The sequence below is a fragment of the Diadema antillarum genome, unplaced genomic scaffold (assembly GCF_040938485.1).
Source record: "Diadema antillarum isolate AM-2024a unplaced genomic scaffold, OU_Dant_1.0 seq00001878_RagTag, whole genome shotgun sequence".
NCBI classification, from domain to species: Eukaryota; Metazoa; Echinodermata; class Echinoidea; order Diadematoida; family Diadematidae; genus Diadema; species Diadema antillarum.
The window spans coordinates 162,988-175,327 of record NW_027272546.1 but is presented as its reverse complement, the minus strand read 5'-3'; the positions used below and the strand labels follow the sequence as shown (position 1 = coordinate 175,327).

Sequence of the window (12,340 nt, the reverse complement as noted above, 5' to 3'; positions counted from 1 at the left end):
TCACCTCTGACGTACAGAATAGCTGATGATGTTGAGAAGTTTTAGTATTAATAGCGCCATCTGCGCCAAGTATGTGCCGTGGCGATTTGCGCTTATGAAGAAGGCACGGCAGTTTGGTATTCTTACAAACCAAGGATTGTTTGATTATTCTAAAACTACACAATGAAATGAATATCAGAGGATCATATTTGTCACTTTCTTGAAGTACAGATGTCTGTTTGGCACACATCATTAATACCCCCATTTCTTGTCCTTTTTTTTCTCTCTTTTTCAATTAACCTGCATTTAAAGATGGTTGGGTTGTCTTTTTTTTTAAATCAAAAATCGTGCAAGGCAGTGAGCTATTTCTAAGGAATGCATTTCTAATTTCGTTGAAAAGCAATTATATTTCTGGTACACATCATTCCCTTCTAATCCATATTTGAAGGGCTTGCTTCCAAAAGGCGCTAAACCCATCACTTTTTCAATGGATTTAGCGCCTTTTGGTTGGAAGCTATTCTGTCTTTTCTATTTTCCCCTACTTTCCTTCAGTCAGGGATTTGTTTGATTATTTTAAACTCACGGAACGCATTGAGATGATTTTAATATATCCTGAGGAACACGCATCCCACTTTGTCGTCCACTAGATGACAGAACTACCTTTTTTTTTCTTTTTCTCTTCAACTCTTTCATTCTTTCTGAGAATATGGCGTATCTTAAATATATCACAGCTCTCCTTTAAAACAGGTGTGATATCTGTCAAAGATATTCCTAATCCTTTTCTTCTGTTTCGCATCTCTTGTAATAATGAATGGTAAAAAAAGCAATCTGAAAATCTTCTGAGTGTGTTCAGTTTTTAGAAGCGATAGTGATGGCTTTAAAGATTAGAGATTTATGCCTAGAGGCATTTCGCATGCTTTTCCACCATCAATAAATTCTCTTGGAGAGATTCTCCTTGACCTTTATGGCGACATTTCCATGATAAATTCGCTTCATGGGAAAAATTCTTTTAACTGTGAGTTTGTTTGATGTTATAAGATTAAATCCATGATTTATTCTCATCCTCTAAATAATAGTTTACATCTCGTTTTGACCTGTCATGCCTTGTGCCGTCTTTTCACGTCGATCCGAGCGCGAAGAGTTATCTTCCTATAAAATTATCACTTCTATATACTGTCATGCTGCGAAGTAGTATGACAGTGTGTGCTAATTTGTAGCATGATCTTCCTATACATACACGTGCAGTCTGTGCGAGTGTCACACTGGCGGCAGAGGCGAATTTAGAGGGAGATCGAGTCTCACACGTGCGCCCGGGACTATACAGGCGCGTTACCTCATTGCGGGTACCATGAAATCAAGTGAAACTGGGCTCTACCATATCAAATTTAGCTAATCACGCAAGAAGGAACCAATCTTAGGGAAGAATTATTGAGAGAGTTTTATTACAATCACACATATACATCATAATAAAGTTGGAAGAGTTCCAAGTTACACGTTTTCGCGAAGTGCTATCTGTCATGACGCGAGGATGTCGTCCCATCAGTTTTACACTAGGTACGAATGCAAAATGAACAATAATAATTATGGTTGATTTATTTTGCTTGAATTCACAATTGATAAATTTCAATCAAAAGAAAACCGATTTCAATATTTTTCATGTACAACTCAGTGCGAGAGAGTTGTATGGGGCTGATACGGTTGCCTCTCTTATACCTATACTTTGCACATGATGTGCCCCATATTAGCACACACCATTACGGGGAAAACTGAAACTGTGAATTCCGTTACTGTACCGTACGAGTTTTTCGTCCAAATCCAGTGGCGCTTCTCTCACCTTCCGATGAGTTTGAAATTCGTCTTTAAGATTTAATTGGAGTTGATCCGAAGTTGAGTCTGATCCCCGAAATGCTTGTAAAGTTGAGCGATTATTTTGATGACTTATAAGGCCCATGTAGAAAATGTTAAATGTTGTTCTGTGAAAACTGGTTTGACAATATAGGGATATACTCGACTAATAGTTCATTGTGAATAATATGACTTCGCTGCCCCTCCTTTCCCATCTCATTTCACGAACACAGATCGTGACAAAACATAGCTTACAGGTATAGAGCTATGTCTCTGTTTGAATGTGTGTGAAGATGTGATGTGTATAATAATAAATGATACGAGACTGTATGTCTATACCTTTATATCATCATGCATGTACAAACAAGGGGTCTTATTTGCACGTGGAATGGCTTCATCATTGTGTTAATAATGTTATCCTTAAGGGCCCTGCCATTTTCATTACTCCAGTGTTGTCAGTTAAATGAGCCAATTTGTATACATGGGTCATGATATGGGGCATCGTGGGCAAAATAATATCTCGTCGAAGGATAAACGTACCAGGTGGGATTCGAACCCCAAATCTTCTGTTCACAGATTCAGAGCCTTGTTCTCTTTCCCATTTTGTTTCCAGCGAATGCTTTTATACGATATGTATATCATGTTCATTTTGGTCGTTTTTCATACGTGGTACGTTTTAGTATGTTTGCATGATTGTATATCATTGTGTACGGATGTATGTCTTTGCAGTAGTCTGTCTGTCAGAATATATGTATGTGTTTATATGTATGCAAATAATAATCTATTTTGACATTGTATTTATGAACGCATTTCGCGGGCATTTCGCGTATATGCGAAAATATAATGTCCGTTTTTCTGATAGTCATTTCTCCAGTTCTTTCTCCTTCTGTTCCTCAAACGCATCACGCTGTCACCACGAAAAAAGGTTCTATATTACAGTATTAGTATAGAACCTTTTTGGTCTCCTCACGGCACGCAAACACAACGAAAGCACTCACGCACACGTACACACAATCATGTACATACAAACACAAGCACAAACACAAACACAAACACAAACACGCAGAGACAACATGCAATTTCAAACGCGGATACACCATACACCCACACAGGCCTCCTGGAGGTATTTACAGAGGAATAATGTGTTCTCATTCTCCAAGCTGCTTTTCACTCCATTCTTCATACTTTGCTCACAATCTCTAGTGTCGATGCTAAAATTATTGTCGATGCTTAATTCATTTACTCCCGAGGGGTGGACAGAGTTTACCAGGCAAAAAAGATACCCACAGAAACATAACGTGTCAGGTTCAAATTCAATATAAATATATTTCAAATAATTTACACACTCATTTAGTACATGTAAAATGCGGTATCAAGACATAGCTTTTCTCGTGCAGGTAGATGCAATATTCTCAATATCCAACACATGAGATTTGTGCACATTATTACACTAAAAATTACAAGTTCTGAGCAAGAAAGAGAAAAGTCTTTGCAATCGTCTCATGAAGAGATATAATTTCTGTCAATTTAGGCAAAACTTTTTTTTTTAAGTTTTCTCTTTCATGTTCATCTCTCACCAGTAAATACTAATCTCCGCTCAGAATTCATTTCTGAAGAGGTGGTCTTCTTTTGTGCAAACTAATTCTACGTCTGCAGCTTAACGCTTGGGTCACAGCACACAAGAGTCAGCACATTAATCAAGCAACGCACATTGCTTAGTATTTCAGGGGGAAATGTCTTTGCAATATTGCACAGAAGTACTCGCTAGAGTCGCAGGGGACTTTCTCCTTCAATGTCACAAGCGCTGCCACGGCAGTATACAGTCTGTCCTCGAAAAGGCAATAAACGCAATGCAAACTTTGACTGCTCTGTCCATTATTGTGTCAAGCAGTGATGATACAAGTGTATCAGAGTTTAGAAAGCAAGTGTTCAAGCATAATTTTAAATGTCTGTGTGTCCATGGACTTCCCTGATAGTGTCTGATTATGGTAGAATTTATCTGAACAAGTAGGAAGGCACTGTGCTCGATGGCCTCCCTTCCCATGTGTGTGATATTCTCAAAGAAGGACGCTTGTGGGAGCCGCTGGCGATGGCGGGTTCGTGCGACACCCTTCGTGTTTGGGTCTGGCAGGTCGAGGGCCGTAAATCGCCCATCGACTTCATGGAGAATACTCTGCTTGGGCTTTTCTTTGGCAGACGGGGACTCGGGACTGGCGATGACTTGGGGCTCTCTGGAGGAGACATTGCTGTTGTTTGCTTGTTTTCAGACTGCCGCTCGTTTGGGGACGGGCTGCGGGACAGGCATGATGTCTCGGGAACAGGCGGCAGTTTCAGCCATTCGGGCTTGCCCCTGCCTCGGGCTAGCCTGGGCGAACCGGATGCCGTCATGTTGTAGAAGTTTGCACCGCGATGGAGCTTGCTGGACGCCGAGCCGTAGACGCAGTGGCGAGCTGATGGGAGGGAGTATCGGCGCCTGATTGGAGCCCGTCTCCTCTCTTCCTCCATCTCAGCTTCCTCCCGCATCTCTCCCTCAACATCCTCAGCAAGACGCTGCAAATTCTTCCCGACCTGGAAAACCATGCTGTTTGCCTGAAGTGCATATTCAGTAGGGAGAGGAACTGCCTCGTATTTCGCAGCGACCGACATGTTGGTGGGCTTAATCCATTCACTGCGAGGGCGACGCATGTTGGTGTCCTCAATAATGTCTCTGAGAACCTTCTGGCCACAGGCTTCACGTTGTTGACGGGCTTTCACCTTTCGCTGTGCTACGGGCGAGAGAAGGAGCAGCTCCGGCGTGGAACAGCGCCCACTCTCGACGGCGTAGTCCCAAGCGGTGCTGTGCTCCGAGGAGTCACGGATGTTGACATCGGCTTGACCTTCCTGAACCAGGGCCCGACAGATCTCGGCGTTTCCTAGGCGAGCAGCCTCCATCAACGGGGTAATACCTGCACAAAGATACAACATGAATCACCCATTGAGTAACAGTGCAACACGCTACAGAATCGAAGAGACGATAGAACACGAATCATTTTTATGGTAGGCAATATACGATTGAACGTTATAGAAAGTGACCGCAGTTTTACTTTCAGTAGTGCTGGTCCTCATTATGATCGATGCGTAATGAAAGTAGGCATTGTCAACACACGCGATCAATTAGGTTAGGGCGGGGAAGTATTTGTGTCCTTGGGGCAGCTAGGTCAACGTGTTGAGTCAACAGATGACACAAGCTGCCACGAGGGAAAGGCAAATAATGGAAAACGGAACTATAAATTGTTTTCAGATTTTCTTATCAAATAGAAGAATTACATAGTTCATAGCTGTGACCAAAAACGAATAACATTTTTTTTTTGTCTCTCTCTCTCTAAAAAAAAAAAAAAAAACTCCCTATCATTCTGTAAATTGTCTCGAATTCTTTATTAGCTTTCTTCACTTTTGCTCTGTCCAAAATTATGTGAATAAATCACTAATCAGATCAAGATACTCACCATCTTTGTTTTGCTCGTCGACTTTCAGTCCAAATCTCTTGAAGCACACGATGAGAGCGTTTACGATGTCAGCGGAATTACTTCGAGTGGCGTGGAGGAGTGGGGTATCGCCATCCAGATCGGCGAGGTTGGGGTCGATGTCGGCATCGTCTGCCAGCTGGCGCACCATTCCGACGTCGCCGGCCTTGCAGGCGATGGCCAGGGCGGTCAGCCCGTGCTTGTCTTGTGCATTGACGTCCACTTGCTTGGCGAGCAGCAGTTTGGCCAGATCGCGGCGAGCGTTGGCGGAGATCTCGGCCATGTCGCAGACCCTCATGAGCGGCGTGCGGCAGTCCGACTCGGTCTCCCGGTGATTGAAGTCCACGCACGGCATCCTGATGGCGGAGCGGATACGGGAGAAGCTGTTCGACTTGAGCGCGTTCATCAAGTTCTGTGTCGGGTTCATGATGATGTCGCGTGACTGTTTGCCGCTGAGGAGACCAGTACCCAGGGTATTTGTTGTCGATCGCATGATGGATGAACTGTGAGAATTATCTCAAACTCACGCGTTTTCGTTAGACTAACATGTGACCCTCACAAGGGTGTCGTCGGCAGTAGCGATTGTCACTGTTTGCTCTTGGTGTGGATTATCACGGAACTCTTGCAGACTGCAAATTTGTATTTCAGGTCCAAGGTTTACTCGTTGCTTATCAAAACTCTGCAGGAAATGGAAAGAGATAGAATAAACATCGTCAATGAATTGTCTTCAAGATTTTACAATACAATATCAATAGGAACCTACGTAAAAGAAACTTAAACATCACGCATGTATTTACACTATTCAAAAACGAAAGTGAAATAGATATCAATACATAGAAAAAGAACATGAAATTGAGAAATTAATGATTTACCGTAAAATCAGTGATAAAATAAGGAAACAACTTTGAAGGGAAAAATTATTACTTACAGATGATTGTCAACAGGTGACAGATATAATCCAGAAATTTTGGACGTAAGATGAAACTGGCTGATTGTCGAATGTAAGAAAGAAGCAGACCCAAATTGTGCGATAGGTGCACAACGATAACTTAGCGATTGTCTCTAAGATGCAGAGCGTGCCTCGTTGTTATGTGCTTGAGAGCAGAAGAGAATCTGACCAGGACGTGGTGTGCACTGCCTATTTATCGCCTCGCGATCATCGGTTACTCAGAAATACATCGGAGTGCTGCGAACCGCGATGTAACAGTGTACGACCAGTGCGCCTGCAGCGCGCGTGTGCTCAGTACTCGGAATGCCATTGTACGGTGACTCACTCAAGCGGGCATTGACGTCACCGAGAAACGCGTTGCTTAGAATCGCTGCGACGGAGTCACGAGATCGATCACTCCCCAAACAATCGCTTTGTGTCGTCTGCTAGTTCTCAGCGAGCGACGGCTTGCTGCGGCTGCGCAATAATAGCTCTACACACGAAAGGGAGCTACGTTGTGAAGACTGTATGTACAAGCGTGAATACTCAACGCACGCATCAATTTTGAGGTTTGGAAGTGGAGTGTTGATAACGTCCAGAATCATTAACGGTAATGGTCCAGGGTACTGGAGGCCATCATGATTATGTATTATCCACCAACGATTTTCCGTTGTTGCTTTTTTTCTCGCTCAGATTAGGAATTACAACCATGCTTGATTTATTTTTTTGTTTCGTCTCGGCTTTTTTATGTGATCCTTCATTCCAATCTCAATGACCTACCAATAAAAATCCCCTTTCACTTCTCGATGCAATGTTACTTTCTTTCTGTTTGTGATCAGGTTAAACTTATGACTTGTTGGTGCTGATTTAGATGTGAGACAAGTTTCATAACCAAAGTGACAAGCTCGAACTCTCTGATTTCATAAGCATAAAATCATTCCCTCCTTTCTGTTTAGCAGTTTCAGGTTGTACATGTATTATGCATTAACGGGTTCTGTCTTTCTCCATAGAAGAGTTTGCTCGATTTCGCGTCTAAAACATTTACAGACTGATGAATTTCTTAGAGGATTTCTCTGCTCCTGAAGAGAAAATAACAGAGGAAACCAAATCATTTAGTATGAATCCTTCTCATTAATTATTCAAACCCGCTCATTCAAAGAGAAAACACTTATTCAAATTCACCATTTCTTGCGTCAGCCAACACACTTGGATAACTTCGATGCGCCACCTCGTGCATGCATTACGCAATGCTAGATGCGGGCAACGTTTTTTGACTGCTTGCCAAGACAGTGATCGCTAATAGCATCACATGCACGTGATATCGATTTGCGTCTCAATGAGTGCTATGAAGGGATCATCACTGGCTATTCAGCGATCACATGTCGAAGCTGAACAGAGAGTTTTGTTTACATTTTATTTTTGGGTGACTTCTCTGAAGAGGTGTCGATAATAACTCACGATCAGCTTTTCATAAACTTCTCAAACTTATCGAGATAAACATTGAAATCTGGAGGTTTGCCAGTGAAGCCAAACATATTATGATGATAAAGGGAATAAACGACCCCATTCGGGCACCAGCCGTCCAGGGTTCACTCGATAAGTTTTCTTTTCTGTATTAATATCTTCTCTCAACTTAAATCTATTATTGCATCACTGCACGCGTAATTCGGTTACAATACGTCACATTTACCACATTTTTCCTCACTCGTTGTTGACATTCAACGTGCGTGTGTAAGCGTTGTTGGTGGTGACATTTTGATCTCTGGGAGAATTTTCTTCTCTCTTCCTTATTCTCTTGCCCTCTCTCTATTCATCGCAGAAATAACTGGATCAGCTCCAAAAATGGCAGTGGCAGGGAGGAGCAATGACAGAATGAATACGTTTGGCCATGCAGCTTACGTTCGTACGCAAGTGTCTTTTGAATCGGGTATGATGTCCACTCGTCGACATAATGCCAATGAATAAACAGATAACCCAGATCATGAATAAAACGACGTCACTGTGTTCATAAAATGATATCGTATAGGTTATAGCAGATGTGCTGGCAAATAGCATTGCCTGAACTATACTTGCAATAAATAGTTGTGATAAAGTTTGTGACAGGTAATTTTTCAGGGTAGCCAGATTTTGAGAAGAATGGAAATGTTGAGGTCATTGCGTTCTTTCACGAAGCATTATATACCAGAATTTAATCTGTCCAAAATTCTAGAACTTTGAACGGCTAAGAATAAATGCATAGGTCGTAAGGTAAGTTTCGCAATGAGGTAGATACTATAAATAGTACAAGACAAATGTCAGTAGGTTATGGAACCTTAAAGAAAAAATGCGGGCGAGGCAAAGATCTTTTTAAAAACCTTTGTGTAAACATCATGTTATTCGTATAGTTGAATGGCTTCACTGTCACGCCTACCTATCAAATGCCAAATATACATTAAGTTCACTAGATATCGAAACTATACTGTCAAAGGTCTCAGTTAAAATCATATCTTCGTGCACTTTTATTCAACATCCACCGTGAACAATACATAATTGAAATAATATGAAGAGTTTCACAAAGCTTTATGTTCATCAAATCATTAGCCGTTTACAGTGTTCTTACAAATTCTCTTTGCTGTAAATCTATCCTATATTTTTTTTTTCTGAAAGTTTGTTGGTAGACTTGAGGAAAACACAGCACCATAAAAGACACCAACGTGAATGAGAAAAGCATTAGTTGATAAGGAAACATATGGGTGAAATTGAAATTGAAATTGAAATTGATCAGGTTTATTGCCACTCAAAACATACACACGGGTGAAATGTCCGAAGAATTATAATTCCCGTTTACAAAATACAAAATGTATTTTAATTTACGCCGGGTAGCGATGGTGTTCAAGTAAACGAGCTCATTACATGTATCTGTGTTTTTAGTCTAAAAATCTTACCGTGCCCCAATACTGTTGATTTGATACTGCTTGAATGATACTCTTTTGTCCATAAAGAGAGCTTTAGTTTTTGTATATTGTTTGTTTTTTCTTCTTCTAACTCTACTGGTATTACATTTTGAGCGACTATTTTTGCCACATGGATGGTCTATACCTAGCGAACTCTATAAAAATTGTGCTCCTCATTAAATTCATCTGTATAGTTTAACACTGCGAAAAGAGGGAAAATCCCCAAGTGAAATAATACAATCTTGAAATAGTTCACCAATCACAACACAAAGATGATACGCTACAACTTGGTGGCCTAAACAAGAGAGCATATAACAAACAAACAAAGAAACAAAAACACAAATACACTCATCTAGGGGATGCTGTGGTGGATTCGAACTTTGAATTCCTGTCGAATTAGAGTCAATTTCATTCATAAAATACACTAGAAACAAAACAAGGCTAAATCCCCCTCTCTCTTTTTAAATGGTTCAAAGACTTTTGTCACATTTATTGCATAAGTTCATCTGTTAACTCTTCTCTTGACAACACTGAGCAATTTCTGATGTCATTTAAGAAGAGAACATTCATGTTAACAGATTTGTGTATCACTCCTGTGTTGTGTTCTGAAATTCGTGATGATGTTGTCCCACTGATTCTTTCTTTTTTCACCAGATCAAACAAAGTAGATATGGGCGAAGCAAAACACGGGATGAAAATTTATTGTACTTCGAGCCCAAACACCGTCTGAAGTGTGGATGAATTATAAAATGTCCTTGACTTGTACCAAGTACACAAACCTTGCGGAGAATTGTTTACAAGTAAGAATCGTAGGTCAAGTTAGGGGGCCACGGGCCAAGGCCGCGTGATGTTGACACATCAGGGTCGCGTGAGGGTAACGGACATGGGGACTCGCACCTTTCGTGTTGTTGACAAACATGATTGCGTAATACGTTCCACCCCTGTTACAGCTGTCATGCTCGGCGGATTCGTCCTCCCGCCCCTCCCATTCTGCCTCCAGACGATAAAATATGAACGGATGTCAAGTACAGTATCGCTATCACAGTCATCGATCGATGATTGTCGCACCGCACATCCTACCTCCGCTTGGTTTGCAATCGATTCTATACCTGTAATACTCGAGGGACATGCCGATTAATACCTCTCGCCGGATGTTTAGGGTGTACCTTGTGGTTACTATGACCATCCTTTTAGTGTTTGAATTAAGTGCGGCTATAGGTCACTACCATTTTTTTCTTTTTGGTGTATTGCCCTGTTGGATAAAAATACACTGCGTCACGCTCGATTTTTGGTCAGAAACCGGACAGGAAAGAAAGCGACTTTCTTTTGTTTTACAGTTTGATCATCTTCACAACAAGAATCACTTCGTGGGTCTGTAAATTTCTCCTCATTTGCACGCTCTTTCTCTTTTTCTTCCGGGTCTTAATTCATTCGCCTCTAAAGACAGGTGTCATACCCCTCTTTTTTGTAATAGTTCTCCCATTGTAATTCTTTTTCTTTTCAGAGGAGCAAAAAGAGCGTAGAAAGCTGCTCGGTTAAGAGGTTTTCTGTGGTTCCCAAACTTACTTTGACAATATGAAAAGAGGAGATTTCACTCCCTTCCTATTCTTCCTCTTAGGTATAACTCCACCATCAATACTTACGCATCTTCGTGCTAGACCATGCCTTTGAGCTGCGCGAGCAAATGTTTTAATACACTGTTGACATGGCATTAGTCATACAACATGATTTTCTTTTTTCAACGATTTGATTGCAATTGTATTTGCACCTACAGAAACCATACAGATGAAAATGAGAGAGCGGAATATAGACACACAAATTTATGTAACTAACCTACATACGTATTTAAGGTCGTTACTTAGGATTATAATTGGCTATATCGGTTAATGAAGTTAAATTGGCTGCGCATTGGTAAATAAAGTGCAACTGAAGATGTCCGTTGAAAGAGCGAGGTTCGTGTATAAACTAAATAATTGTTTAAGAAACAAAAAGGTGGGTTTTCTTTTGGTTTTACATAGAGTGTAAGGGAATTTCCAGAGTGAAGAAAATAATGTTCATTGGAACAAATGTGGACGAAAAGACAATGGAATTTCGTCCACAAACTCTATTGTTCCATGCGTACAGATATTGCGCATCTTAGGCGACTGAACTAAACCATCAGTTTTATACACTAAAATAGAACTAGCCAATAAGAAATCTAGAGATTTTCCCCATTATGTAATATCAGAAACCATCTGATGTAACCAACGACAAGACTAAGTTCGTTCAGTTTTTGAACAAATGTAAGACGATAGTACCGTAAAGCCTTTCACACCCACGGACTGGACAACCGTGTGTTTTGGCACTGGCACGTACCGTGGAAAAACTAAATGGACTTAAGAGGATTTAAGTCACCATTCTGCCATTATGCCATACTGTACGTCAATAGCTGATTTGTCATGACTTCCTGATGCTGTTAACCAGTGCACTGGGTCGATAGCAGATCCGCGGGTTACGGACTCAGCTCCAAAGAATGAATCTTATGTCATTATTTTATTGTTCTTACGCTTAGGTGCCAAAGCAGCTCATATTCACGAGCCGCGGTTTATTCCACATAACTTTGGTAAAGAGCCTGACGTAACTATTAAGGGTGTATTCTTTGTTTTGTTTTGTTTTTTGATTTTTTTTTTCTGGGAAACCCTGATGAGGAGGGGACCGTTAGCGGTACCCTTACCCTATTACGTCTCCTAAAACACTTCCGGTCTTCGATGCGAGCTCAACAGGGTCCGTTATATAGTGAGAAAAGACGCCGGCAAATCTGACGTAACTGTGGCTATCAGGATGTAACTATCGTATGCTCGTCGTAAAAATGAACCATGCCTATTACGACTTGATAGTACGAGGGAAGGTGCTATCTCAAACCATGAGTAGGCACCCCATTATCTTTAAAATTATCAAACCTCTTTGTCCGCCTTGATTTTTTTTTTTATACTTTATCCTCCTTCGAGGGACTTTATTTCATTTCATAATTATATTTAAAAAAATCACAAAAACATACAGGGAGAAACATGTAATGATATAAGAAATAAGGGTATGAAACAATTATTTGTCAAAATAATATCACATGAATTTCGACATCTCTCTTAGTAAAAGTATAATTCAAATATTTTCTA

General features: G+C 40.8%; 1 protein-coding gene across 1 annotated transcript; it reads right to left on the bottom strand.

Annotated features, from left to right (window-relative positions):
• Positions 1-3,819: 3,819 nt before the first annotated feature.
• On the bottom strand, positions 3,820-6,412 carry LOC139712935 (uncharacterized). The gene is made up of 3 exons (XM_071624715.1): positions 6,256-6,412; positions 5,310-6,006; positions 3,820-4,769 (listed from the first exon to the last, which is right to left on the bottom strand). Exons 2-3 carry the CDS (start codon positions 5,818-5,820, stop codon positions 3,820-3,822), a joined length of 1,461 nt encoding a protein of 486 aa, XP_071480816.1. The 5' UTR covers positions 5,821-6,006; positions 6,256-6,412.
• Between the last annotated feature and the right edge of the window lie 5,928 nt (positions 6,413-12,340).

Bases quoted from the DNA above. Each gene is read 5' to 3' on its own strand.
- LOC139712935 (XM_071624715.1), bottom strand. From the start codon at position 5,820: ATGCGATCGACAACAAATACCCTGGGTACTGGTCTCCTCAGCGGCAAA. The intron at 4,770-5,309 runs GTGAGTATCTTG...ATCTTTGTGCAG, and splicing joins CGACGAGCAAAACAAAGATG to GTATTACCCCGTTGATGGAG.